At 48.6% G+C, this 26,474-nt stretch overlaps 1 protein-coding gene and 1 long non-coding RNA gene across 2 annotated transcripts in view; one reads left to right on the top strand and one right to left on the bottom strand.

Moving 5' to 3' along the window:
• Positions 1-1,494: 1,494 nt before the first annotated feature.
• Positions 1,495-16,246, bottom strand: SIGLEC15 (sialic acid binding Ig like lectin 15). The gene is made up of 6 exons (XM_081263184.1): positions 16,136-16,246; positions 7,320-7,379; positions 6,568-6,951; positions 5,321-5,692; positions 4,182-4,212; positions 1,495-2,462 (listed from the first exon to the last, which is right to left on the bottom strand). The coding sequence occupies exons 1-6, from the start codon at positions 16,185-16,187 to the stop codon at positions 2,342-2,344; spliced, it is 1,020 nt and encodes a 339-aa protein (XP_081119310.1). The 5' UTR covers positions 16,188-16,246; the 3' UTR covers positions 1,495-2,341.
• LOC308631726 overlaps positions 8,934-26,474 on the top strand; it is a 63,940-nt gene continuing 46,399 nt past the window's right edge. The window contains exons 1-2 of the long non-coding RNA XR_014018321.1: positions 8,934-9,023; positions 16,034-16,267. This is a non-coding gene — a long non-coding RNA (uncharacterized lncRNA). The remainder of the gene's footprint in view (positions 9,024-16,033; positions 16,268-26,474) is intronic.

The following is a 26,474-nucleotide window of genomic DNA, read 5'->3' as shown; positions in this document are numbered from 1 at the left end:
ACAGGTGTCACCACCATACCCACTGCCACCTTCATTTTTAAGGTATCCCTAAATACCTTACCCAATTTGTAGCACGAAACAGATACACAGGAAATAACTCCTGTCAGTTTTCCTTGGTTGTAAAACTGGCTTCAAAGACCAAGAAGATGTTCTAATACACATCTCTCCTTTGTCCCTAACTTCTTCCCTGGTGATATAGAACTTTCCATGGAGGTGCCTAAAAGCATCTCTGAGCAAGAAGATACAGATGCCAACTCTTGTGACCTCTTACTAGCTAAGAGAGGCTCCTTGGTGGATCCCACGTTACCATGAGCTGCTACCACCCACTGACCCTGGTGAAGGCTCTGGTGTAGAGGGAGCCTGGTAACATGCTGCTCTCGACCTTCAACCCATCTCCCTTGCCTGTGGCCCTTCCTCTTGACAGCTTACCTGGATCCCGCTCCTGCTCTCTCAATAGTACCAACAAATTCACACTGTAGTGTAAATAGGGAAGGCAGCACCCTTTCCTCTTCCCCCACAAAATCATCCAGGCTGAACTGGGGCAGATGGGACAAAATTGCCGTTGCTTTTGGACTTCCCACATCCTAGGAGGAAACATGCTGTGGAGAGAGGTCAGCACTGTCATGAAGCCAGATTTAGACAGGCATCCATCTGTACAGGTAGGTAAATGGAGTCAGGTCGGATCAAGGAGGCCAATTTGAATGAGTCCCTGAAGTTGGAGACTGTCCCTCTGAAATGCCTTCCTCCACCCTCTCAAGATAACCTGCCCCTGGGCCAACCTGTTGCTAAGGTAACCTGCCCCAGGAAGTGCCCCTCTCTACAGGGAGTTATAAAATTGTTAGTTAATGTGTCCTGGGCTGCTCCATCCGTCTCTTCTCCTGTCCATCTGCTTCTCACCTTTTGGCATCCCACAGAGCACCTCCTGGCCTAGTCACCCATAAGCAGGAAGGGGAGAGATGAGGGGAAGAAAGCAGAACAAAGGAAGCCTGGGACATATGAAAAAGGTAAAACCCCTCACTTCGTGGAATACCAGGATACCAGCTGTGGCCCCCTTCTCCAACCCAGAGAAGTCTAGGTTACCTCTTTTTCATTAAATCCTGCTTTATGTGTTTGCTTCCACGTGTTCTCTAATGTCATTCTTCAACATGTGAAGAAGCAGGACTCGTGGATACCAGCGATATCAGTAATTGGGTTTTTGTTTTTGGTTTTCCTTTTATGGTACTGGGAATGGAACCCAGCGCCTTACCATGGTAGGTACGTTGCTCTATCACTGAGCTCTATCCACAGCCCTTTACTTACTTACTTTCTTTCTCTCTCTCTCTCTCTCTCTCTCTCTCCCTCTCTCTCTCTTTCTTTCTTTTTCTTTCTTCTTTTTTTTTTGCCCTTTACATTTTTCAATTTTATTATTTTATTTTAAAAGAGTTTCACTAGGTTTAGACCTCAAACTTGCTGTCCTGCCTCAGCCTCTGGAGTGGCTGGGGTTCCAAGCACCGGACAAAATGCCTCTTGTAGCTTCTTAATTCATGGGGATCCAGAGCTTTCCTTGGGGCTTCCAGCTTTCAGTTCCTGAGACAAAAGCTTCCAGATGCTTTGAGAGAACAGTCTTTGATTTTCTTTCCTTGGGGTCCCAGCTCGAGGTAGCAAGAGGTGGGCAGAGGGTGTAGGACAGTCACAGTGGAGATGGAAGAAGGTAGGACTCCAGGTCTTCCCATGCTACCAGGTTTCCAGAATTTGCTCTTCCTCTGGCCACAGTTTGCACACCCCCATCTTTTGTTTTCTCTTGTGGGCTTTGTTCCCCACAAGGCTGCTGAGAGGGCCACATTCATTCAGGAACTCTGCACATCCAAAGGCCCACACCTGAGATAGGCTCATACTCTCCAAAGTCCCATCACATCTAGCCCTGTCCTCAGGCAAGCCCCACCTTCCATCTCCCCACCTCCACTTGTGTCACCTCTGTCCATGCAGCCACACGGACTCCTCAGATTCTTCAGATCTTGCTAGACCTACCATTCCAGGGGGGAAATGTGGTTTACCCTGTTAAGCAGTGGATAAGTTGAGACCCAGTGAGTGGAAGAAAGTGCCCTGGTCCACACAGTAGTTTGGTGACAGAGCAGGATGGAGCCTGGGCCTCCAGACCCTATGGTCCGTTTCCTGTCCTAGATAATTAAGGATGAGGGGAGCTGTTCTGGAAGTTTCCTGCTGAGGTTCACATGTACACACATGCTTTCAGAATGCTTGCTCCACTAGAATAAATATCACAGGGGCTCAAAGATGTTCAGTAAAGGCCACCTTGGGGGTCACCTGGCGGGGGCTGCCTGGGAACCAAACCTCATGCTGGCCTTCACTTCGTGTGCAAAATGATGCTGGTGGCCGAGGGGCTCCTCATGGGGAACGTGGCAGCTGGTGGGCCCCGGGGGTTCATCTGGCTCAAATTTTCATAATTGGATTCTTGAGTCTGGGGCCTGCAGACAGGAGAAAGTGAACTGACCCACCCAGTGAGAGGCAGCTAGCAGCTAGGATCAGTCTCTACCACCTCCAAGTAATCTCATCAGAGGCTCCACAAACCAGCTCCATGTCCCTGACCTCCAGACCCTGTCTCCAAGTCCCTTCATCTTTCCAGACTTCTGCTGGAGATATCCTGGCAGGTATCTCAAACCTCCAAGGCCTCCCCAGCTGCTCCTCTTCCCTATCACCTTGGTAAGAATTCCTGGGCTCAAGCTCCAACCCCGGGTGTCCTGGCTCCCTCTCTCACATGCTGCTACCCCGTCCTCAAGCAAGCCCCACCTTCCATCTCCCCACCTCTACTTGTGACACCTCTGTCCATGTAGCCACACGGCCTCCTCCCTCCTTGTTCAGTTGGGGCCATTCCTGCTGAAACCATTCTCCCAGACCATCCAGAATAGCACCTCCAGCCCTCCTCCAGCCCCACCTGCCCACTTCACATCCATGCTCTGGCCTCGCTGCCTCCCTGCTGAGTCCCAACTGTGCCTTCCCATCGCCTTTTCCCTCCTCAGATTGCCCCAGCCCCTGCCCTCCTGGCTCTAGCCTCCAGCTTCAGGTTTCCTAAGGGCCACATCCCCAGCCCATGGTCACCCTGTCTCCGAGGGCTCAGCTTCACCACTTCATCCACTTTTCACAGCCCTTTTTTGTAGTCTAACATGATTTGTGTATGTGTTTATTAAAATTCTCCATTATAGAGCGTGAGTTCAGGGATTTTCTCTCTTTAGCTTCCAAGTCAGTGCTTGCTACATAGGGGGCACTTGGATGTTTGTTAAATGATTAAACAACAGCTGGCTTCCTGATTTAGGGGACTTGGTTCAATAGTACATTAGCAAAAAAAAAAAGGGGGGGATATGTGACAGATCAACACTGCAGGAGATGCTTGAGCATTCAGCTGGAGAGGGGGCTAGGCTCATCTGAGGGCCTGGAAGGACTGTACCCTACCCCCGCCAGCATCCAGCACAGGGTACCCAGTATCTAGAACTGTTTTTTTTTTTTTTTTAATACCAGGGACTGAACCCAGGGGCACTTAACCACTGAGCCTTTAAAATATTTTGTTTAAAGATAGGGTCTCACTGAGTTACTTAGGACCTTGCTAAGTTGCTGAGGCTGGCTTTGAACTCGAGATCCTCCTGCCTCAGCCTTCCAAGCCACTGTGATTACAGGCATACACCACTGCACCCAGCTAGAACTCAGTTCTTTCTTCCTTCAACACAGGGCTTCACTTGGGTGGACACCACAGAGGACAGCATGACCTCTGGTCAATGTCTTCCTAGCTGGGATTCCCAGATCCCTCATCTAAGCCAGATCCTAAAACCTCTAATGACATTTTGTGTGGGAAGCCTTCAGCAGAGGGCCTGAGAGAATAAGTGTCCCCATGGTGGGATTGCCTGTTCCAGAATCCTGGGGGACTATAAGACCAAAAAGCCTGGAGGTGTCACTCCTCAGCACCATGGACAGCAGGCGGGAGGCGGGGTGGCTAGGGGAACAGCTCCCTGATCTATCCAAAGAATGGTGTGCTCTACTGAGGCAGGCTGTGAGGTAGGCCCAGACCCTGGTCAGGGACCCTGGCCCTTCCCTTAGCCTGTTCTTTCTCCTTGTGCTACAGTCTGAGAAGCTGGCACCCCCCTGGCCAGTGGGACCAGGTGGGGTGAAACAGGGGAGGCAATGAGCACACTTACCGCGGAGGGGTGTCCTGGGTGACCGGGTGCTCTGTGTGGGGGAAAGAACAAGGAGTTATAAGTATGCCTGCAGCATCCAGCCTACATGCCTACACCCACCCCCCACTACACCCCACCGTGTAGAATGGTCCCAAGGAGACACGTGGCAGACAGCAGAGGAGCAGGGTGTGGGGAGGTGACATGAAGCCCTCCACCTGAAAGAGGACCACAAGTAAAGAGGAAAAGGACAGAGTGAGGGGCTGTTCACCAGAAAGAAAACACGATGACTTTCTAAGCATCCCCCCCCCCCCCGCATCAAGCATAGGCATGAAATGCTTGGTGACTTTGCAGAACCAGCAAGAATGCCAGGATGGCCACAGCAAGGACAGCAGCCAGGTAACTGTGGCAAATTTTGGATTTCTTTCCCTACATTTGGAGGCTAGTGCTATCAGCCTGGGAGGACTGAGAACCTGGGGACACAACAAATTTGTCACCCAGCTCAGCAGCAGTGTGGCAGCTCTCTAGAGACCTGCAGGTTCAAGTTGCCAGACTTTTGCACATACTGTCCCCTCTGCCAGGTGCACATTTTGCTCCTTGCTTTCCAAGCTCATGTGTATTTAGATATTTTGGCTTGACTCCCACCTCACTTCTTGGGCAAGTTCTTCCCTCCTGGCCACACCAGAATAGAACACCATCCCCTGGCTTCTTCCTTAGTGGGATCTAAGTGATCCCTCTCACAGTGCCCTGCAAAGCTGTGCTGACTCATCAGTCTCCCGTGGGGGGCATCCCAGCCCCATGCACCCCAAAGCTGGTTCTCAGGATGCTTGTAGTAACACAATGGAAGGTGCCTTCTGGGAAAGCCTGCGGCTTAAGCTTTTAAGGTGGTGGTAAAGCGGCGACTCCAGAGCCAGACGTGGCTGAATCTCTGTATCAGTGACTCCAGGTAAAAGGCAAGGTACTTAACCTTCCTAGCTGTGAAATCCGACTCGCCCTGGCTCCCACCTCCTGGGATCCAAGCAGGGAGAAGAAAGCGAGCCTAAGCACAGGTGCAAGATGGACGTTCTGGTTGTGTCAAGCCGGCTGGTCAGCAGGCCGATCTCACCTGAGGGGACAGCCCCAGCCCGCCCTCTCGCACCTCCCCGGGTCTTTGGCACACCCACCTAGCCGGCGGCGGGTGGCGAGAGCAGCCAGAACGCCCAGCAGCAGCAGAGCCTTCAGGCCCAGCGCACCCAGCAGGAGCGCGATCGCCGAGGCCCCGGTGGCGCCGCGGAAGCGGAACAAGTAGACGCTGGCCTCCGCGTGGCCCAGGCTGTTGGCGGCCGTACAAGTGTAGCGGCCGTCGTGGGTCAGCGCGGAGAGCTCTGCAGTCACCCGGTATCCGTGACTCTGTCCCGGCACCGCCGTGGAGTGGTTGCCCAGGGCCGGGCCGGACCAGGCGAGGGCAGGCGGCGGCTCCCCTTCAGCCGTGCACAGCGCACGGAAGGCGTGCGCCGGGCTCGGCAGCACCGAGATGTTGACGATTCGTGGTGCGCCTGTGGGGAAGGGAAAAGGGGGGCGATGTCACCGGTCACGGAGCGGCGGCCCAGGGGAGAGGGAGAAAGCCTAGTGCAGTGACAGAGAAGCGGGCAAGAGGCACCCCTCCCTCCCAAGGGCACGCCAGTACTCTAGGAGTGAGGTGCAGGGACCTCAAGGAGGACATGTGGTCTCCTGGGTGCCAGGATGCCAGGCTCCCAAAACAGCTGTAGCCTTGGACAAACCATTCCATTTCTCTTTGCCTCAGTTTGTCCTTGTGTAAAACGGGGATCGTCAATAGAACCTGCCTCGTGGGGTTGTTGAGATTTAGCAAATCGATACTTGTGGCGTGTTTGGACTAGGGCCGGGCCTCCTAGCAAGTGCTCATTAAATGGTCATTCATTATTGTCCTAGCGCAGGGTTGGTGCCACAGTGGAGAGCTACTGATCTAGGGACCAGGACCTGCTTCAGGCATCTTTGTATCTTAATCTAGCCAAGTGCCAAGCACTTGGGGGGGGGGGTCCCTGTGCACCTCTTGGGAGGAGGAATGCGATGTCCTTCAGTGCAAATCATTGCAGCCCTTGTCATAGTGAAGATTATGGTTCTTCCTTTTTCTCTTCCCTTTGTCTGCCAGTTTCTGGGGACACTCACTCTCTGAGTTGCATTACATTGCTTATTCCCCGGGGTCCCACCTCAATCCTTTCTGCGAACAAAATTTTGCATTTCTGACAAGTTCCCAGGTCGCCCTTAACCACTAAGTTTTGAGAGCCCCTGGGGTGGATGAGCGGGGACAGGTCTTGTTGCATCCCTGTCGCAGCCGCGTGCACGCCGCAGCCGGACTGGGAAGGAGAAAACCATTTGCCCCCATGTGGCCCTGGCCGCCCGCCAGCCTCACCCGAGACGCGCAGCCAGACCCCGTGGCGGCTCTCGTAGCGGTCGTGGACGTCCCCGGAGAACTCGATGCGGCAGAAGTAGCGGCCATCGTCGGCCAGCGCGAGGCGCTCGACGCGCAACGACAGGTCGTTGTGGCGTGGGTTGCCCAGAAGGCGGAAGCGGCCGTGCAGGCTCAGCGCTGTCTGGCAGAGCTCGCTGCCGCGGGCCGCCGCGCACCGGAACACCTGCGGGCCCGCGTAGGGCTCGCCCGCGCGCCAGATGGCGGTCAGCGGCCCGTCGTAATGGCGGTGCGGGTGCGTGAAGGTGCAGGGCAGCACTGCTGCATCGCCCGCCACTGCGCTCACCTCCGCCGGCACCTGCATGGACCAGCGCTGCGCTGGCGGGCCTGCGGACCGTGGAGAGCGTCAGGGTGGCCTGGGACCCATCCCCAGTCTCCAGAGCATCTCTACCCGCAGGGCCCTGGAACCCCAGGACTCAGGAAGCACCTTCCCCTCCCCCAGGGAACCTGGCACCCCATTTCCTGACTTGAGAGGAATCTCCCCAGCCTGTACTTCCATGACAGGGACCCCACCCTCTTCCTGGGATCATCTGCCTCATTTGTGGAGGTCTCCACCTCGGCTACAGGCCCAGTGCCTCTGTACTCTTCCCTTTAGCTTTTCCCTGACACCTGCTCTGTTGTGGAAGTCCTGGTTCTCCGAGGTTACTACGGAGTTGCAAGATCCCCAAGATGGCGATAAGAGAAAAAGCACTTACTGTGCCCCTCGGTGTGGAGTAAATTCCCCGTAGTATCTCTTTTAGTTCTCACGAGTGATCCTAGAGGTAAGCATGATCATCCCTGTTACATGTTGTTAAACTGAGGCACAGAGAGGTTAACTGAGGTCACACAGCTAAGCAAAGTTGGCATTCACACTTGGGACTTTCTTGCTCCACAATGTGCACTGTAGTTCACTAGAGGCTTGGGGAACATCTGAGAACACCAATACTCCCTGGGAGGTCACTGCAGCCCTTGACATATTTACCCTTCTGGATTCTCATTCACTCCTTCTCTTTCCTTTGTCTGCCAGTGTTTTGATGGGTTGAGCCAGTGGACAGTATTCCTCTAGAATTCAGGTCAACCCGGTGGACTGTGCCCTGACTGACTTCCCAAAAGGCTAGTCCCCAGGCAGGGAGCAGAGAGGCTAGAGTAGCAGCTGCTCTATTGACTTGTGGCCCTATGCATGTGCTTTTGGACTGTTTTCCCACCTCCCATCTTATGAACACTGAAGAATGTAGAGCTGAGCTCTGTCCCCAGCTGAACCAGGACTGGAGAGTCCCAGGGCTGTGTGTTGAGGATCAGGTCAGGGGTGGTGCCTCCATTAGGAGGGAGGGAGGGAGGGAGGATTCTAATCCTGCCCAGCTAGTGCCCTGGGGTGTGGCACACAAAAGGGACCTTTAGAAGGAGTGGTATTGGGCATTGCAGTTTACACAGCTCTTTCACATATACCTTGCGTGTGACCCTCAAAGCACCCAGGGGGAGAAAGGGGAGGAAGATTCTGTTATAGTCACAGAGGTAGCAAGTGGGAGAAACCTAGTTTTTCAGACTCCAAACCCAGTGCTCTTTGCTCTTTGATGTAATTTAGCACCACTCACTCCTTGGTCAGGAATTTCCTCAGCCCACTTGTTGCAGACCACCCACCAATGAGTAACCTAGAGGTGAAGACATTCTTCCTGCACAGAACCAACATCTATATTCACCCTCAGGGCCGCCATTGCTGTTTGGAGCATGCACATCTTCCCCTGGGATCTCACCCCAGCCATCCTGTATCCATTGTGACTTCTCTTTTCTGATGGAAAAGTCCCAGTCCTTCACCTACCCCTCAAGGAGTCGCCCCTCCTTGAGTACAGTGTCCTGACCCAGGTGGCTGCCGGGCTGTGCACCTGCACAGTGATGTAAACCCCACAGTGTGGCCTCAGGCTGTGGGAGCTGTGCCTTCAAGAAACCCTGTGGGCTCACACCCGCTCACCATCAAGTACAACCACAGTGCTTCTTCACGGAACCTGTTTGGGGGCCTAATCGCTTTCATTCTGAACTAGGGGAATTATATTTTTTCATCCACATGGAGGATTTGACATTGATCCCTAGAAAGAGCTTGTTTGCTTAGTGGTTCATAATCAAAGGGCTGTGCCTGCTGCAGAAAGTGTCTCCCCAGTCTTAAGGCTCTGGCCTGTTTCAGTTCCCTATCAACTGCCCACTCCCTGTAACCTCAGCCTCTTCTGATCTCTTGCATCTTGCAGGCATTGAGGATCCAGGCACAATCCCCTCTGTATTGTTTGCTGAACATTTGCCAGTTCGGCGAACATTTATTGAATACTTTCCCACTCCATGTCAGGCACTGGAATATGAGCTGCGGTGCCAAAGATGAACAAGAGACCTTGTCAGCCTGCTGGAGCTCATGGCTCAGAAAAGGAGACAGATCTGTGAGCACGTAATTAATTCCACGAGCCTGCCAGGTGTTCCATGGTGAACCTGAACAATGTTCCTGCTGTCTGAATGTGGTTCCTGCTGTCTGAATGTGGTTCCCATTATCACTCATCCTCAGTTTTTGCTGAGTTGTCCCTGCAGAAGGAGACCTTTCCTGAGCCCAGACCTGGCTCTGGTGTCTTTCCCCTGTGCCTCAGGGCTGGCATGGGCACTTTCTCAGCCTAGACATTGCCTGTGTGTGTTTCATGCCTGGCTCTGTGATGCCTGCAAGAAGCTGTGGAAGGGCAGGATCCATGTCCCTGTGGTCTTGTTGGTGTCACTGTGGTCCAGCATGTGGTCCTCCATGCTGAACTGAATTGCTATGACTGAGCAGAAGGGAGGGGGGCCATGGTGGAAGGAGTGGGTGGGGCAGTGGAGAGGGGTATGCAGCTGCTGGGTTGGCAGGGATTGGAGAATCCATGAGAGATGAGTTGTGTGTTTGCAGAGCCTAGAGAAAGGATGGCATGTCCCTGAGCCTGGGGGTGGCATTCTAGGAAAAGGGAACAGCGAAGCAAAGCTACAAGACACAGGCATCCTAGGGACACAGAGGTTGCAGGCAGGAGAGGGTAAGGAGGCCAGACAGCTGAAGAGTGGGGGATTATTGGGAGATTTGCTCCTCACTTGTTTAAAATTCACAGCTGCCCCATGAGATGCTATGATCAGCTCCTCTTTAGAGAAGGGGGAACTGGGGCTTTCAGAGCCTGAGTTACTTGGCAAAGTTATTTCACCTACAGGTAGCAGAGCTGTGGCTTGCCCCTGGGAAGCTCTGTCCCCTTGTTCATGTTTTTGCCTTAATCCCTGCATCCCGTTGCCCAAGGCCTGATTTGAAAACACTCTGCAATGTGGCAGGCCTGGACCCGCCCTCCTGGCTGGGTTTTGCTCCAGGAGTGGAAGGGGAACACAGAGGCCCTTTCACCACCGGTTCTGACCTTGGCTCCTGGTAGATGTGTGCTTGGTGTTTGCCTGCTCACAGGGTCCAGAGAGGCGGTGCCTGTGCTGTCACTTGCACAGAGAACTTTGGATGAGCCTGCCCCAGGGATTAGAAGGGAGGGCGGAAAGGCCCCAGTGGAATTGCCTGGGGAACAGAGGCATTTGCTTTAGCAGGAACCCAAGCCTCCAGCATCTGGTGACATTTACCACTCCCTTGGGCAGCTCATGCCAGCTGCTAAAACAGGGCAGGGGGGATTATTCATTTGGAAACTTATCGTAAGGGACCATATAATCTGTCTGCCTCATGTCTGTCAACCTCCAGGGGTCAACGGGAGACCCACATTCTCCCAGTTGTCTAAAATACTGCCGCTCTGTGGTGGGCCAGAGGGATGGTGGGGATCAGGACAGCTCTGGCACAGCTGGACCTAGGCGACCATCCTCCCTCTGGCCATTCTTTCATCATACTTTTATCAAACACCTGATCTGTGCCTGGCACTGGTCTGGGCTCCTTCATGTACTGGGTAATCACTAGGCAAGTTCCTGAAATCCAGGTTAGGGTCCCTCTGCTGCAAAGTGGAGGACATAGCAGCATCCTCAGAGGATGAAGAACTGAATGAAACCACCTGGGTAGATCACCTTCTTTGTCTGTCTGACATGGCCAGGGTGTTAGTTCCTTTCCCTCACTGGAGAGTGTGCAAAGGAGTGTAAACAGAGTAGGGAAGGGCTGCTAAGCAGAGACGTGCCCAGGTGATGCATGGGGTTCAAAGACTCAGTCCCCACCTTGTCCTAGAGCAGCTAGAGTGAACAGCCTGGTCCTCATCCTCCGCTCACCTGCAAACTGGTCATATAGTCAATCAATTATCTACTCCATCACATTTACTGAGAGTTTATTGTCAAATATACTGTGCTGGGTGTCGGGGATACAGCTGCCATGGCAATGCCCTCCTTAGTATGTTAACAGTACTCTCTGCCACTGCTTGTTTTTAATGTATACACAATTCTAACTAGTTTATTTATGTTTCCAGCCCAGGGAAGTAGAAACTGAGAAGCTGGAAGGTGGTTTTGGTTTGTAGGAGGCAAACCAAACCATTGAAGGCAGCAAGACAGGATGTTGCCACTCACTCAGAGAGCAGGGGTGTCAGTCAAAATAATGAAAAGATAGCCTGGGACATAAATGATAAAGTACAGTGTCAAAGGACTGTTGGAGATGAGCCCGAGTCACTATGACACTGCAGAAGGCTACTGAAACTGGTGCATATGTGACCTGAGTCACTATGGGAAAGTTTATTGTCACAATATGCCTTGCCTTAGTTGTGTGTCCCTTTGATGGAGTGTCAGGGCTTTGACTGAGGCTCTGGAGCTGTCTTTGGGGACCTTAGCTATGTTGCTGTAGCCCTCTGCCTCAGAAGACCCATTCATGCAATGAAGTTTCTAGATGTTTAATAAAGTAACTTTCAAGTCTAAAAATCTGTCTGAAAGCCAAATCTGGATAAAATGACAAGGAAGCACATAAAATATTTTAGAAATATGTCTACATAAAATAAAGACTTTTAGGTACTTAAAAATAAGCCACTAGTGGCTGGGCACCAATCCCACCAATTTGGGAGGTTGTGAGGCAGGAGGATCATGAGTTCAAAGCCAGCCTAGGCAACTTAGTGAGGCCCTAAGCAACTCAGTGAGACTCTGTCTCTAAATGAAACACAAAAAAAGGCTGGGAATGTGACTTAGTGTTTAAGTGTCCCCAGGTTCAATCTCCAGTACCAAAAAAAAAGCCACTAGCTAGCCAGAAAACTCAGCTGCCCAGAAAGATGCACTCACGCTCACGCCCACCCCTTCACAGCCATTAACTAAACACTCCATGTGGCTCCCTGTGTGCCTCCTCCTGACAGCTGATTAAACAGGAACAGAGCTCCCACATAATCACAATGGTGATTCACCTAGGGAAGAGTTGGTTAGAGCCCAGAGCCCTGCACCAGAGGTAAGAAGGAACTCACCTCTGGAGGAAAAAAGAACACAGCTACAGAAAGGGAATGGGGGAGAGCCACAACTGGAAGGGATCAGAATAGAAGCCTTGGTTTGGGCCACAGCTGACTAAAGATTTCCACCAGTCCTTGGATGAGGAAGGAGGCAGGAATTTGCCTCTCTGTGGCTCACCTGTGGGGTGGCAAATGTAGTCACACTTCCATTAACTACAGAGGAAGCTGCTTATTGGTTTCATGGCAAAGTGGAGTCAGGCAATGTCCATGCATCTTTTGATTTTTTTTTCTTTTTAGTACTGGGGATTGGACCCGGGGTGCCCTACCACTGAGCTACATCCTCAGTCTTTCTTATTTTGAGGCAGGGCCTTGCTAGTTTGCCCAGGCTGACCTTGAACTTACAATCCTCCTGTCTCAGCCTCTTGAGTAGGTGTGTGACCTGGCACCCTGCTCTTTTGATGTTTTCATAGTGTCTAGCATTGAAGAACCTCCCTAGGGTATCACAGAGAGGAAAGTGAGCCCCATGTTGGTCACTGTGGGACAATGGCTAGAGCAGTGGGTGTCCTCACAGAATGGCGCTATAACAAGAATTAGGTCTGCTGGGGTAGGCTTTATAGCACAGTTTTCTGGAAGGAGCAAGTTATGGATTTTGAGGGCAGGGGAGGGATAAGGCCAGGTGGAAGTCACTGACTGTGACTCCAGGAGAGATGATGTCCTGGTACTCAGAATCAGGCCTTTCAAAAGCCTTCTGTGCTTCAGTGCTACTACCCCATGGTTGACTTTACCCAATATGACAAGCTCAACTATCTGTAAGTGTCCATCCTTCTTGAGGTTACCTGGGCAGCCAATGGGTATTCTGGGGAGTAGATTTAGTGGTGGCTTCTCAGACATTGTAGAATCTGGAGGGCGAGGAGAAGTGTTTTGGGGCAAGGATCCTTGATCATCTTGACCATCAGTATTCACCAGTGTGGGTCCCTGGGGCGTATGGTCTTTCATTCTATTTCTTCCTGTCCCTCAGTTTGCTCTCAGTGATTCTCTCCTGGGCTTATGGCCTGTCAGGATAGGTTATCAGTGGAGAGAAGGTGAATAGAGACTGAAATAGAGACCAGAGGAGAGAGGAGGAAGGGGAAGCAGGAATTCCATCCTTCAGTGTAAACCAGACCCAGGAAGTTCCAGGAAGGGGCGAGTGTGAGGGAGTGGGAGTGAAAGCCCTGGCTGGTCCTGAGGGCCCCCAGGGTGAGCCGTTGAACTCCCCTTGAACTCTGGACTCTCTAGCCATTTGGTTGTGAACGTGGATGTGGCCTGCTACATGAGCGGATGGAGCTGCAGTCACAGGCTGCCCGTGTGTCCTGCAGCCAGTGCCACCACAGTGCTGCCCTTCAGAGTTCTGAAGGGAGGCTCTGCTCTTCTTCCCTCCTCTGCCTCCCGGGTAGGACTCCGCAGTCGAGCAAACCTGCCCACAGTGGCTTTGGGAGCAGAAGAGCCTCAGTTCATTCAACCCTCCCATTTCCTCCTGGCCCCATGACAGCAGCCCATCTCCTCCCTGACCTTTCCCTGCCTCCCAAATAAGCACCACCAGGTCCTTGGATGCCTGCTGCTATTTCTCTTGCCATTTTGATTTGTTTTTCTGCACTAATTCAGAACTGGTAAAGTAAATAGCTCTTAGAACCAGGCTTTATCCAACCCCGGCTCCCAGGTAGGTGGCAGGATAGCTTGAGGAGCTGGGTGTGTCCTGAAAGGATTCCCTTCACATTCAGGCTGTGATGTTCCAGCAAAGCCACTTTGGTTTGCCAAGATGCCCTGAAACAGGAATGAGGTTCCTCTCCTTGCAGGTCATGGCAAAAAGAAAATAAGCTGTTCGTCAGTAACCTGGCACAAGGGGTCCCCGAGGATGGCAGCTACCACACCTGCATGTATCACAGGCTTGTGGACCTCTGAGGCCTCCAAGCTCACTGAGGTGGTCACAGCTGCCCCCTACTCTGAACTGCCTCACCTCTCCAGTTTTCTAAAATGAATTTGGTGGAAGTGAGAAGGGTAAAGACAAGGGAGGCGATGTGGGAGCCCCTGAAGGTTAGGGTGTTTGGATGGAGAAGGGTATGGAAAATGGGATTCCTCCCGCTTCTCTTTCATCAAGGTTCTACCTCACTCTCCCAGACATGGACAGGGCAGTGACTGTGACCAGCAGGCCCATGTCAGCATGGCACCTGTGCATAGGAGCTCAGTGGCTTGCACGTGGCAGTGGAGACATGGCCTGTGTCCTCTAGCTGAGGCACGTGGGGAGCTCACAGGTGAACAAGGACTTCAAGAAATGCAGTTCCCGGGTCACCCTGGTTCACTGGCCTCATGGTTCTAACAGCGCAGTGGCTGCTGGTCTGTAGAGGAAAGCGTTCTCCTCAGCCCAGCTGGCTGTGGGCATGGGTGGCCTGGCCTGGCTCCTCTTCTCTCCACACAGCTAGAGCCGATGTGTGGTTTGGTTTTTGTTTTCTTGAACACGTAGCTGCCCTATCTGTGCCTCCTCTAAGTATTTTTGTCTTTAACTGATTCACGGCAGCTGACCCTCAGCAGGAGGAAAATAACCAAACTGGAGCCCAAAGCCCTGCCTCCCTCTTGCGCTGTGGCCTCTGCCCCATTTTGCTGCTGCTCATTGTGCAACTGCTGGGCCCAGGCGCTGCGTGGGGCCTTCGTTCTGGATCCAGTTATCCTGCCTTGCACCACCACGAAGTGGCAGGGACCCCATTCCACGGGGCCCAGGAAAGTTAGACCACCTACCATAACTCACCACTGCTGAATGGCAGAGCCAGGATTGTAAGTGGTGCCTGACATCAACACCTGTGTGCTTAACAGTGCTCCTGTCTGCCAGTCAGGTGTGAGCAGGGACGCCTTCTCCACCTCCACCCTCTTAGTGGGACCATCCCTAAATCATCCCAGAAAGATGACTGAGTTAGGTCAGCTTGGGGAGAGATAGCCCCTTCCCTATCTCTATCCCTGTCATGGGAAAGTGACAGCGTGTGTGAGTGGGGAGAGGAGCCCAGAGCCACACACACCTGGGGTTTCTATCCTGGCTCCACCCAGCCTTTCTGTGCTTGTTTCTTCAACTGTGAAAAGGGAACATAAATAGCTTGTTTCTCACAGGGTCACGGGGCTCATGGGAGTTACTGAAGCAAGCAAGCACCCAGCGCTTCCTAAGAATCACACATCAGACCAGAACTGGACTCCACACTGTGTTAAATGCTAAAGAGGAAGGCACAGGAGCTTAAGGCCTAGGAATTTATCATCAATTGTGAGACAAGACCCCATACTGGGAATGTTGATTGACAGCGCAGAACATCGCAATACCAGGCCATACACACAATAGCACACAGCTAAGTCCAGGAGCATAGTGATGGGAGGGGCATCCCAGGTTGGGGCTGGGGAAAGGATTAGGTGTGGAGAGAGGGGCTCACGAGAATGGCCTTTGCTATTTATTTCCTCAACTGCAGGCATCAGAATCATTCAAGAAGGTGGCTGCCAATGCAGATTCCCAGGCCCTGCTGTCTGATATTCTGATTCTGCAGGTTTGGGAGGAGCCAGAGAATCTGTATTTTAAGTAATGCCCCTCCCCTGGGATTCTGATGTGGAGGGTTCCTGTACCCTTTGAGGAGCAGTTCCCAGGGACACCAATTTACAGAGCTAAGTGACATTGCTACCTCAACCTGCCAAAGGAGTTCCCACTTACCTCTTGGTGTTCCTGCTGGGGAGTCAGGGTGGCCTCCATCACTGGCCCAGTTCCCCACATAAAATCATACTCCTTATTCCACACTTCCCCAAACAGCCATGAGCTCTCCTCCCCCTGTCCTCGGGGCTGTGCCCATTAGGACATAAAACACTTGGATGACAGCAACATCCAAAATTTGTTCAGCTCCGTCTTCCCCATTCCAGGCCCATTATTCCCCCATGGCAATGTGTGGTATAGGTGGCCTTTGTTCCTGGGGGGGACACCGAGGCCCAGAAAATCAGGGGACTGCCTCGAGTCACCAGGAAACCTAAGGCAAAGCCCTGATTTGAACACTTCTCCTCTGCAGACCTGGAGGCTCTGGGCAAACCCAGCTTCCCTTCAAGCTTCAAGAGAGAAGAGCACAGCTAAGACTGTCTACTCTGGACCTGAACGATAAGTGCAAACTCACCCACTGGGACAGCAAATACCAAGCAGGCCAGGAGTTGGAGGGACCCTTCCATGTTGCAGCATCTGGAGACTCAGCAGCCCCACACCCAGCCAGGCCCCCAGTGAGAACCTGCTTGGCACGGGTGTGGCCACGGTAGGTGGGGATGGGCACAGGGCTGCAGGCCCGGCTGGCTCTGGGAGCTGGAGGAACTGGGATGAAGCAGCCAGGCAGCCGGGGGTGTGATTAGACTGGACCCGTGCAGTTTAGTCATGTGGAAAACCAAGAGGGGAACCACTGGATGGTTTTCCAGCACAGGAAACAGGGAAGTGGATGGGGAAGCAGGGATCCTGTGGCACCAGCCCGGGCCTTTCCTTCCTTCCTGCCCTCTGTGCCTATATTTTAGTGCACCATATGGGTTTCGTCTCCCTCCACCTTCTTTTTTCTCCTTTTTCACTACCAGAGAGATTTGGGCAAGTTATCAAAAAAGGGGAGGAGCCTGCTAACATAATAATTCGGTGGCCTGGAGCTAGGGAAAGTTGTCGGTATTTACAAGAAAAAAACCGGTCTAGGTGATGATTCATGTTTATGACCAGGGGCCCCTCGGAGGGTCTTCAGTCCTAGAACAGCACTTTTAAAACCTTAATGGTAATAGGGATCCTTTGGGGATCGTGTTAAAATGCAGATTCAGATCCAGGTGGTCTGAGGCAGGCAGGAAACTTGCATCTCTAAGTCCAAGGTGATGCTTAAGCTGGGGTCCTCTAGAGAACCACTTCTGCAGCCACAGCTAAGAGAACTCCCATCCTGGGAACCACGGGTGGCATTATCAAGAGGACATCAGGACCCCAGTGTGGGGACAGGAGGAAGTTCTGGAGGCTTACTGTATAGGTTTGAGACTGGAGTGGGGATTGGACCCATAGTGAGATCCCATGAGGACTGGAACTGGATTTGGATTTGGATTTGGCCTGGCTGGTGGATGACTTCTTTACTGGCAATGAACTGGATTGGACCCTTTCACTCCATGTCGCATGGCTCCTCCTGTGGGTTGTACAGTAGTGGAGTTTGCAACCTCAAGGGCTAAGAGATAAAATGAGATGTGGTTTTTCAAGATTGTGAAATGCACTTAAGACAAAGGCCGTTGCTCTTTCAAACCAGCCCTATCAGGGTGGCAATGCCCTTCAGAAACTCAAGTGGTGTGCTCCTCAGAGACTGCAGTCATGGTGAGTTACAGTTTTTTCAAGAGTGAATGGGGCCCCATTCCTCCAAATTTACCTGTAAGAGCTGGGAGATGGAGTCTCCTCAGTGATGGCGCAGCTGGGCTAAGTTGCTCCTTTCTGGACATCCTTTCCATCTCCAATCTTGGAGGTGCCCTCAGTGCATAGTCTTGTTCCCAGCTGGAGTTCTAAGGAAGGTGATCTTCGGGAAATCGAAATCTGTGGTGTTAGTTCTGAAAGTAAAGCTGGGACCCGGGGAGGTGACTTGGAGGGTAGCAATCATCTTACCAGACAGGGGGACACACTCTCCACCCTAGGCTTTATAGTTACACATACAAATCTCTCCCCTTCTTCCCTCCCTCTCCTTGTACCCCTTCTACCCTCCAGTGTTACCAGGATAAGTTAGTTCAAGTTGCCCAAGTTCAAAGGCCAGGATTCAAGACAAGAGCTGTTGGAGGGAGTCAGGTTAACTCAGTAGCCAGCCCTGAAGAAGATAGGATGGCTACTGACCTGGAAACTCCATCAGGGGACTCAGGAGCACCATCAGGAGACTCAGGAGCACCAAGGGCTTTTTTTTTTTAAATTGTAGTTGGAGACGATACCTTTATTTATTTTATTTATTTATTTGTTTATTTTTATGCTGTGCTGAGGATTGAAGCCAGTGCCTCACATGTGCTAGGCAAGTGCTCTACCACTGAGCTACACCCCCAGGCCACAGAGGACTTTTATAGGGAGGGGAAGGGGGAGCAGGGCAGGAAGGCTACATGCTGAGCAGGGTCTTCATCATTGAGGACATGTGTCTTCTTTCTCTGGGACATGACAATGGACCATGGCCTCCTGGGTCATCTGGGGCTAGCTTCTATAAAATGTCTCTCATTTTAGAGAGACATATTGCTTTTCTGTAAGTTAAACCCCATAGCAATTTATAGGCTTTGTGTTAATTGGTGTCTAGAACTAAAACTCATTTGATTGAGCAGTTACTATGTATATATACTGTGTGTGTATGCATCTATATCTCCATACGTACACAAAGCTGGACACTGAAGACCCAGCCCAAGCTTTAACATCCCATCTTGATTCACCTTCTTAGTCGGCCAGGTATATCTTATAAAAGTGTCAAAAGTCATCAGATGTTCTGGGTTCTGTAAATCTAAAGATTCTTTAGCAGTTAACACCTTAATCATTTAGGTGGGGCTTCTCTCTAGAACTTAGAATGCTGGGGAAAAGGGAGGAGATGACGTAAGAGGAATAGGGAGGTGCAAAACCCTGGGCAAGGGAAGGGCAAAGGGAATGACTTTGCCAAGACAACTCCCCAGAGGAGCGGCCCTGTCACACCAAGGCTTCTCTTATCACAGTCGGGCCAGGCTCTGGTTTACAACAAGTATTCTTAAAGAGGATAATAGAATAGAAGTTTCACCTGCAGACTAAGCTGGTGAATCAGTGTCCCATATTCTCAAAGCTTGGCTGGACTTAAGTGCCCAGCTTCTGTGTGTGTGTGTGTGTGTGTGTGTGTGTGTGTGTGTGTATGAAAATGCATAAGTGTATACACACACCCTGATGTTTCTGTTTGTATTATTGAATGGGAAGCTGATGTTCCTTCTCCCAGTCTCCCTGTATTAATGGATTAAGGTTTGCTTTGCTTACTGCTCAAAGACCAATATTCAAGAGATGAGTGGTATGGGGAGAAGGTTGTACCTTGTTCTGAGCTGGAACATATAAACCTAGCCCAGAGCTACTCCATTTTGAGTACAAGTGCTAAGGAAGAGTTATTTGGTAACTTGTCTGGGTAAATAGATAATCACCAGATGTTGGACACACAGAACTTATCAAAAGGAATAACTCCCATTTACACAGTACAATCATAAGACACAAACTGATAAATTAATAAAAAAAATGACCACCTATTAACTTATGGAAGTAAATCAGAAGTACATGGATGTATGGGTATAACAAATCATATCAGAAAAAGCAGTCCCATGCATTTATCAGTCTCACTAGATACAACCCCCTTACCTGTAATCCATATGAGTAGAAGCACCCCAAGACTAGTTAGGGTGGCACACACTGACCCTTAAGCAGGCCTTCTGGTGAACATGTCACGAGATCAACAGGCAACAAACCTCTGACTCTGTCCCTGGGCTTCAGCTCAGCTTGACTTCCCTGCTTGACGCGGTCCATTTCAAACTGTCTGTCGTCTGGACCCTGGAAGAGAAGTTCTTTGCTGTCTGCACTGTGTCCAGGACAAGTTCTCTGCTAGTTCATGATCTTATCTGATCACCTGCAGTGACTCTCTTTCCTGTTTGTCTGCTCTCTGCCTTTTTTGGCATTGCATCCTGAAGCCTTGTCTTGTGACTGATACCACCTTTTCTTAACCTTTCTGCATATATATATAATTTTTTTCCTGTGAAGTATGATGTGTGACTTGAGTATTGTAGACATTAGTAATTAATATTGGAATAAAAGAACTTGTGAGTCTGAGATGGCCTGGCTTATGGCTACCAAGTGACCCACAAATACCAGTGAATTGCAGCCAATGAAAATGATGTCTTTTGTGAATTTATTGTTATTTAATAGATTCAGACACTGTGGAAGACACAAATGTTAATGGCACAGCTTTCTCATAACATGAGAGTCCATAGAAAGGAGTCATGTTTATTCAAGGTCTGGCCCTGAAGAAGATGGAGTGGCTGTCAATCTCAGAGCTCCATCCTGGGAGGCTCAGGAGCACAAACGGCTTCATAGGGAGGGGAAGCAGGGGCAGACAGGAGGGTTACATGCTGAGCAGGGTCTTCGTCATTCAGGACACATGTCTTCTTCTCTTAAATAAAAACTTAAGTTTTACTTGCCCTTAGTTTACTTAAAAATCACCGATTTTGGAGGTCACCACTATTAGCCTCCTGCTAACTTTGTAGGTATAACCTCTAACGTGTTGATTATGATAGTAACAGTTGCCTAGGTTACTCTTCAGGGACCTGAGGACTGCTTTTGCAACCTGACTCTTCACTTGGGCCTGCTGATGTCCTCTGGGTGGCTGAAATGGGATCAAAAGGCTTGGCATCTCTGTCTTTATATTGTATCTGTCTCCTTTGTTGCCTTAACTTTTGGGTCAGATTTTACTTAACACTGCAGTAGACCTGTTGAACATTTGAGAAATATATCGTCCAGTACAATAAATAGAGTTAACTTGATTTTATTTGCCTAGCCTCCACCTCCACGCCCCCATTAAGGCCAAAGACACGTACCAACTACCATGGCTGGAAAAAGCAGAGTGAAAGTCAGGAAGAGGTAGGTGGCACCCGAGTTCCTGGAAGACCTCTGCCTATTCTCAGAAAAGACAGTGAACTCCTTCCCTCTCTTAGCCTCTCCCTCTCCCTCACTACTCCTCCTCTATCTGTAACCCCCCGACCCCTGGAGTTGAGGAGCCCATTTGTGAGCAAGGGCTCCCACTTCTCTGTTTTTTGGCCTTTGAATAAAGCCTTTCTTTCTCCCCAACACTCGACTCTTGGGCATTGGTTTTTCCTTGGAATGAGCTTCTGAACCAGGCGGTAACATACCTCACACCAATTTCTGTGCTTTGTGTTAGTTGATGCACAAAACTAAACACTAAGGAGGGGTGTTACAAAGGTCGCCAGATCTAGGCAAGAATACTGGGTTCTGTAAATCTGAAGAAAGATTATTTAGCAGTTAACATCTTAACCATTTAGGTGGGGCTTCTCTGTAGAACACAGAATGGTGTACAAAAGGGATTTGCCAAAGGATTAGGGGAGGGCGGAAGGGCAAAGGGAGGTGGAAGCCAAGTAACTCTGCCAGGGACAATTTGCCAGAGGAGCGGTCCTGTTACACCTGGGCAGGCCCTTTTGGTGCTTTATAAATGTGACTGTATAACTAACTATCCAAATCAGGACACTTTTGCCTAGGACAGGTGCTAAAGTCTTGGGACACCAGTATAATAGTCATGACCTAGGACTATCCTGGGCACGCCACACGTGAATGCTTTTTTTTTTTTTTTTTTTTTTTAGAAACATCCTGCACCATGAACTTCTTGCAGATGTCTCAAATGCTTTATTGATCCATGCAGGAATACTGGGGGTATTCATGGAGGGTGGCAGGAAGCCCAAGTGGAGCCTGTCCAATTATGATGGTTTCACTTGCATCCTTTTGATCTTGACAATGGTGTGAAAGTGATATACAGTTGGTAGAGCTGTTGCTGGAGTCCGAGGCCAGAGACCTGACTCTAGGGAGAGGAAATCAGGTCCAGCCACACATCCTAAGAACCAAACAGGAGGGGTAATGGTGAAAAGCAGGAGAGGAACTTCAATCTGTAGCTATGCCAGGAAACAAGGGGGCCTGTGTCCTTATGCCCATCTTTGAGGGGGTGACAATGACTTAGAGGTTTTATAAAAAGGAGAACAGGGCAAGGATTAGGGGCTTTGCTCAGCTGCCACAATAGGTGCTCTTGATCAGGTGTGACCTGTCCATCATCATCTCAGGATTGGTCAGGTAGGGCCTCTGAGAGAAGGCAGTAGCTGCCACCTGGGGGATGGCATTGACTCATCTCAAAATATTTATCTATCAGCACTTGTTCCTGGAGTCCCATTTGACTCAAAGCCAAGGAGAAGAATGCAAAATGGAGATAGAGATGCCAAGACTCAATCAAGCTTCTGGTTACCTTCGGATATTTGGAGGTAAAAGTGAAGAGTCTTAAGTTCTTGTTACAGAAACTACTTCAAAATTTGAACTTCAGTCTTTCCCCAGGCAGTGGGGGATGTGCAGTATGATCCTCTTTCAAGATGCTGGGCAGCCCTAGCAAACCGCAGCCCTTTTCAGCCACAAGGTGACCAGGGTTAACAGCTGACACTATGGTGTCCTGTGTGGCTAAGCTGTGATGTCTTGGTAGTTAGGTGTGTTAAATGCATTCTCATCTTCTGATGGGCCTGTGAGGAGCACCTGGATTCTCAGCTATCCGAACAGAGCTTGCCCTTTCCTTCTAACTTCCTTGGCACTGTCTGAGGGTTTGAGATGTATGTGCACAGGGTCTCTGGGGGTGAGCTATAAATTGATGCTGGGGTTCCATGGTTGAGAAGATGTTCCTCCACACATGTTCTCTCCATTTCCTCCTCTCTGAAAAGCTGGTTATTTTCAGTCTTCCGTAACATTTTCCCCTCACTCTATAAATCACAGGGAAAAGGCCACAGTGCATCCAGGCAGGAGCACAGCTTCTGTGCCAATCAATGGGAGTGGAGGCCTAGCTTTGCCACTATCTACCAAGACTCTAGGCAACAGCTTGTTTTCTGTGTAAAATGTGGATGATCACCATGGCCTCCCTGCAGTGTTATTGCAAGGTAGGTGAGCTGACAAATGCTGATGACCAGGGCCTAGCTCATAGTAAGAACTCAAGTAATCATCAGAAAAATGCAATGTAATCCTTTTATTTTGGGTCCCATCTGCTTGGAATATGAATAGATTCAGATCCTTTTTAAAATTAAAAATTTTTTTTTTTTGGCACCAGGGATTGAAACACTGAGCCACATCCCCAGTACTTTTTTTGTATTTTATTTTAAGACAGGGTTTCGCTGAGTTGCTTTAGGTCCTTGCTAACTTGCTGAGGTTGGCTTTGAACTGTGTTCCTCCTGCCTCAGCCTCCCGAGGATTATAGGTGTGTGACATTATGCCTGGCCGTAGTTTCAGATTCTGATGAAAAATCAACATGAGCTCAAGAGTTACAGGTTGTAGTGAAAATAGATACCTATGGGGTTCAAAACGATTTCAAGCATTGTAGAAACATTTGGAGAGCTAATTAACTGTCCTGTTGTCTGTTAAAATATAGACAAGTCTTCATTACTAGTTTTCATTACTTGGGGAGGCAACATAATTGCTTTTTGAAATACAATCATATAATTTAGACATCTGTCTTTTCTGCATGCTCCCTATATCTTCCCCTGCCCAGCTATGCTTCCTTTCTGGCTTTAAACTCCTAAGCTCCAGAACTTTCTTTTCTCTCTGTGCTTCAAAAATTGCCCTTAGAGAGAAGTTTCAGATCAATAAAATGAAGTAGAGAGTGTATAAATAGTCTTCAAAGCTGAAGGGAACATAGCATATAAAACAAAATGGAGCTAGATGTGGTGGCACACACCTGTTCTCCCAGTGACTTGGGAGGCTGAGGAAGGAGGATCCCAAGTTCAAAGTCAGACTCAGCAACTTAGTGAGGTCTTAAGAAACTTAGCAAAAACATGTCTTAAAGTAAAAATTAAAAAAGGGCAGGGGGGCTGGGGATGTGGCTCAATGGTATAATGCTTCTGGGTTCAATTCCCAGTATCTCAAATTAAAAAAAAAAAAAAAGATTGTGATTCTTATGCCCTTTCATTCAGCAATTCTACTCCAGGAACTTATTTTTTAAAATACTGGGGATTAAATAATTTAATACAGGGGTGCTTTACCATTGAGCTACATCCCTAGCCCTTTTTATTTATTTATTTTTTTATTTTCAGTCAGGGTCTTACCAGCTTGCTGAGGATGGTTTTGAAACTTGTGATCCTCTTGCCTCATCCTCCTGAGTTGCTGGGATTACAGGTGTGTCCTACCATGCCTGGCTAAGGAATTAATTCTTTAGATATCCTTACATAAATTGGTAAAAATACACATATTAAGAATGTCAGTGGGATTTAGTAGGAATTGCATTAAATCTGTATAATGCTTTGTAGTATAGCCATTTTGACAATATTAATTCTGCCTATCCAGGAGCATGGGAGATCTTTCCATCTTATGAAGTTTTCTTCAATTTCTTTCTTTAGTGTTCTGTAGCTTTCATTGTAGAGGTCTTTCATCTCTTTTGTTAAATTGATTCCCAGGTATTAAAAAAAATTTTTTTGAGGCTATTGTGAATGAAGTAGTTTTCCTAATTTCTCTTTCAGTGGATTCATTGCTGATGTATAGGAATGCATTTGATTTATGGGTGTTGATTTTATATCCTGCTACTTTGCTGAATTTGTTTATTAGTTCTAGAAGTTTTCTGGTGGGATTTTTTGGATCTTCTACATATAGAATCATGTCATCAGCAAATAGTGATAGTTTGAGTTCTTCTTTACCTATTTGTATCCCTTTAATTTCTTTCTTTTGTCTAATTGCTCTGGCTAGAGTTTCAAGGATGATGTTGAATAGAAGTGGTGAAAGAGGACATAATTGTCTTGTTCCAGTTTTTAGAGGGAATGCTTTCAATTTTTCTCCATTTAGAATGATGCTGGCCTTGGGGTTAGCATATATAGCTTTTACAATGTTGAGGTATGTTCCTACTATCCCTAGTTTTTCTTGTGTTTTAGGTGTGCTGTATTTTTTTCTGCATCTATTGAGATGATAATATGATTCTTGTTTTTAAGTCTATTAATATGATGAATTACATTTCTTGATTTCCATATGTTGAACCAATCCTGCATCCCTGGGATGAATCCCACTTTATCTTGGTGCACTACCTTTTTTTTTTTTTTTTTTGAGAGAGAGAGAGAGAGAGAGAGAGAGAGAGAGAGAGAGAGAGAGAGAGAGAATTTTTTTAAAATATTTATTTTTTAGTTTTCGGCAGACACAACATCTTTGTATGTGGTGCTGAGGATCGAACCCGGGATGCACGCATGCCAAACGAGCGTGCTACCGCTTGAGCCACATCCCCAGCCGCACTATCTTTTTAATAAATTTTTGTATGTGATTTGCCAGAATTTATTGAGAATTTTTGCATCTATGTTCATCAGGTATATTGGTCTGAAGTTTTCTTTCCTTGATGTGTCTTTGTCTGGTTTTGGTATCAGGGTGATATTAACTCATAGAATGAGTTTGGAAGGGTTCCTTCCTTTTCTATTTCATGAAATACTTTGAGTATTGGTGTTAATTCTTCTTTGAGAGTCTTGTAGAACTCCTCTGAGAATCCATCTGGTCCTGGGCTTTTCTTGGTTGGTAGGCTTTTGATGGCTTTTTTTTATTACATTACTTGAAATTGATCTGTTTCAATCATGTATGACCTCCTTATTCAGTTTGGGTAGGTCATATGTCTCTAAAAATTTGTCAATGTCTTTGATATTTTCTATTTTATTAGAGTATAAATTTTCAAAGTAGTGTCTACTTATCTTCTGTATTTCAAATGTGTCTGTTGTGATATTTCTTTCTTCATCTTGTATTTTAGTAATTTGAGTTTTCTCTTTGTTAGCATGGCCAGAGGTTTATCTATTACAGAATAGAGGACACAGAGACAAACCCATGTAAATATGCTTATCTCATACTAGACAAGGGTGCCAAAAACATTCACTGGAGAAAAGATAGCCTATTCAAGAAATGGTGCTGGCAAAACTGGAAATCCATAGGTATCAGAATGAAATTAAACCTCATCTCTCACCCTGCACAAAAATCAACTCAAAGATTTAGGCACTAGAACAGAAGAAAAAATAGGCCCAAATCTTCAACACATTGGCTTAGAATCTGACTTCCTTAACAAGACTTCTAAAGCACAAGAAGTAAAATCAAGAATCAATAAATGGGATAGATTCAAATTAGAAAGCTTCTTCTCAGTGAAGAAAACAATTAATAATGCGAGGAGAGAGCCTACAGATTGGGAGAAAATCTTTACCACATGCACTTCTGATAAAGCATTAATCTCTAGGGTATAAAGAATTCAAAAAACTTAACACCAAAAAAAAAAAAAAAAAAACCACCCACAAATAACCCAATCAACCAATGGGCAAAGGAACTGAACAGACACTTCACAGAAGAAGAAATACATTGATCAACAAATATATGAAAAAGTGTTCAACATCTCTAGCAATTAGAGAAATGCAAATCAAAACTACTATAAGTTTTCATCTTACTCCTATCAGAATGGCAATCATCAAGAATACAGGCAACAATACATGTTGGCGAGGATGTGGTAAAAAAGGTACACTCATACACTGCTGGTGGGACTGCAAATTGGTACAATCACTATGGAAAGCAGTATGGAGATTCCTCAGAAAATTGGGAATGGAACCATCATTTGACCCAGCTATCCCACTCCTTGGTTTATACCCAAAGGACTTAAACTCAGAATACTAGTGTCACAGCCACATCAATGTTTATAGCAGCTCAATTCACAATAGCTAGACTATGGAACCAACCAAGGTGTCCCTCAATAG

This window comes from Spermophilus citellus (genome assembly GCF_964194105.1).
Source record: "Spermophilus citellus genome assembly, chromosome: 12".
In the NCBI taxonomy this organism is placed as follows: Eukaryota; Metazoa; Chordata; class Mammalia; order Rodentia; family Sciuridae; genus Spermophilus; species Spermophilus citellus.
The sequence above is the reverse complement of the archived record's forward strand: the minus strand, read 5'-3'. Positions and strand labels throughout refer to the sequence as shown.

Excerpts from the sequence above, each read along its gene's own strand:
- SIGLEC15 (XM_081263184.1), bottom strand. The coding sequence starts at position 16,187 with ATGGAAGGGTCCCTCCAACTCCTGGCCTGCTTGGTATTTGCTGTCCCA. Across the intron at positions 6,952-7,319 it reads ACTCCACACCGAGGGGCACA|GCCCGCCAGCGCAGCGCTGG; the intron begins GTAAGTGCTTTT and ends CACGGTCCGCAG. Across the intron at positions 4,213-5,320 it reads CGCCACCCGCCGCCGGCTAG|AGCACCCGGTCACCCAGGAC; the intron begins GTGGGTGTGCCA and ends TCCCCCACACAG.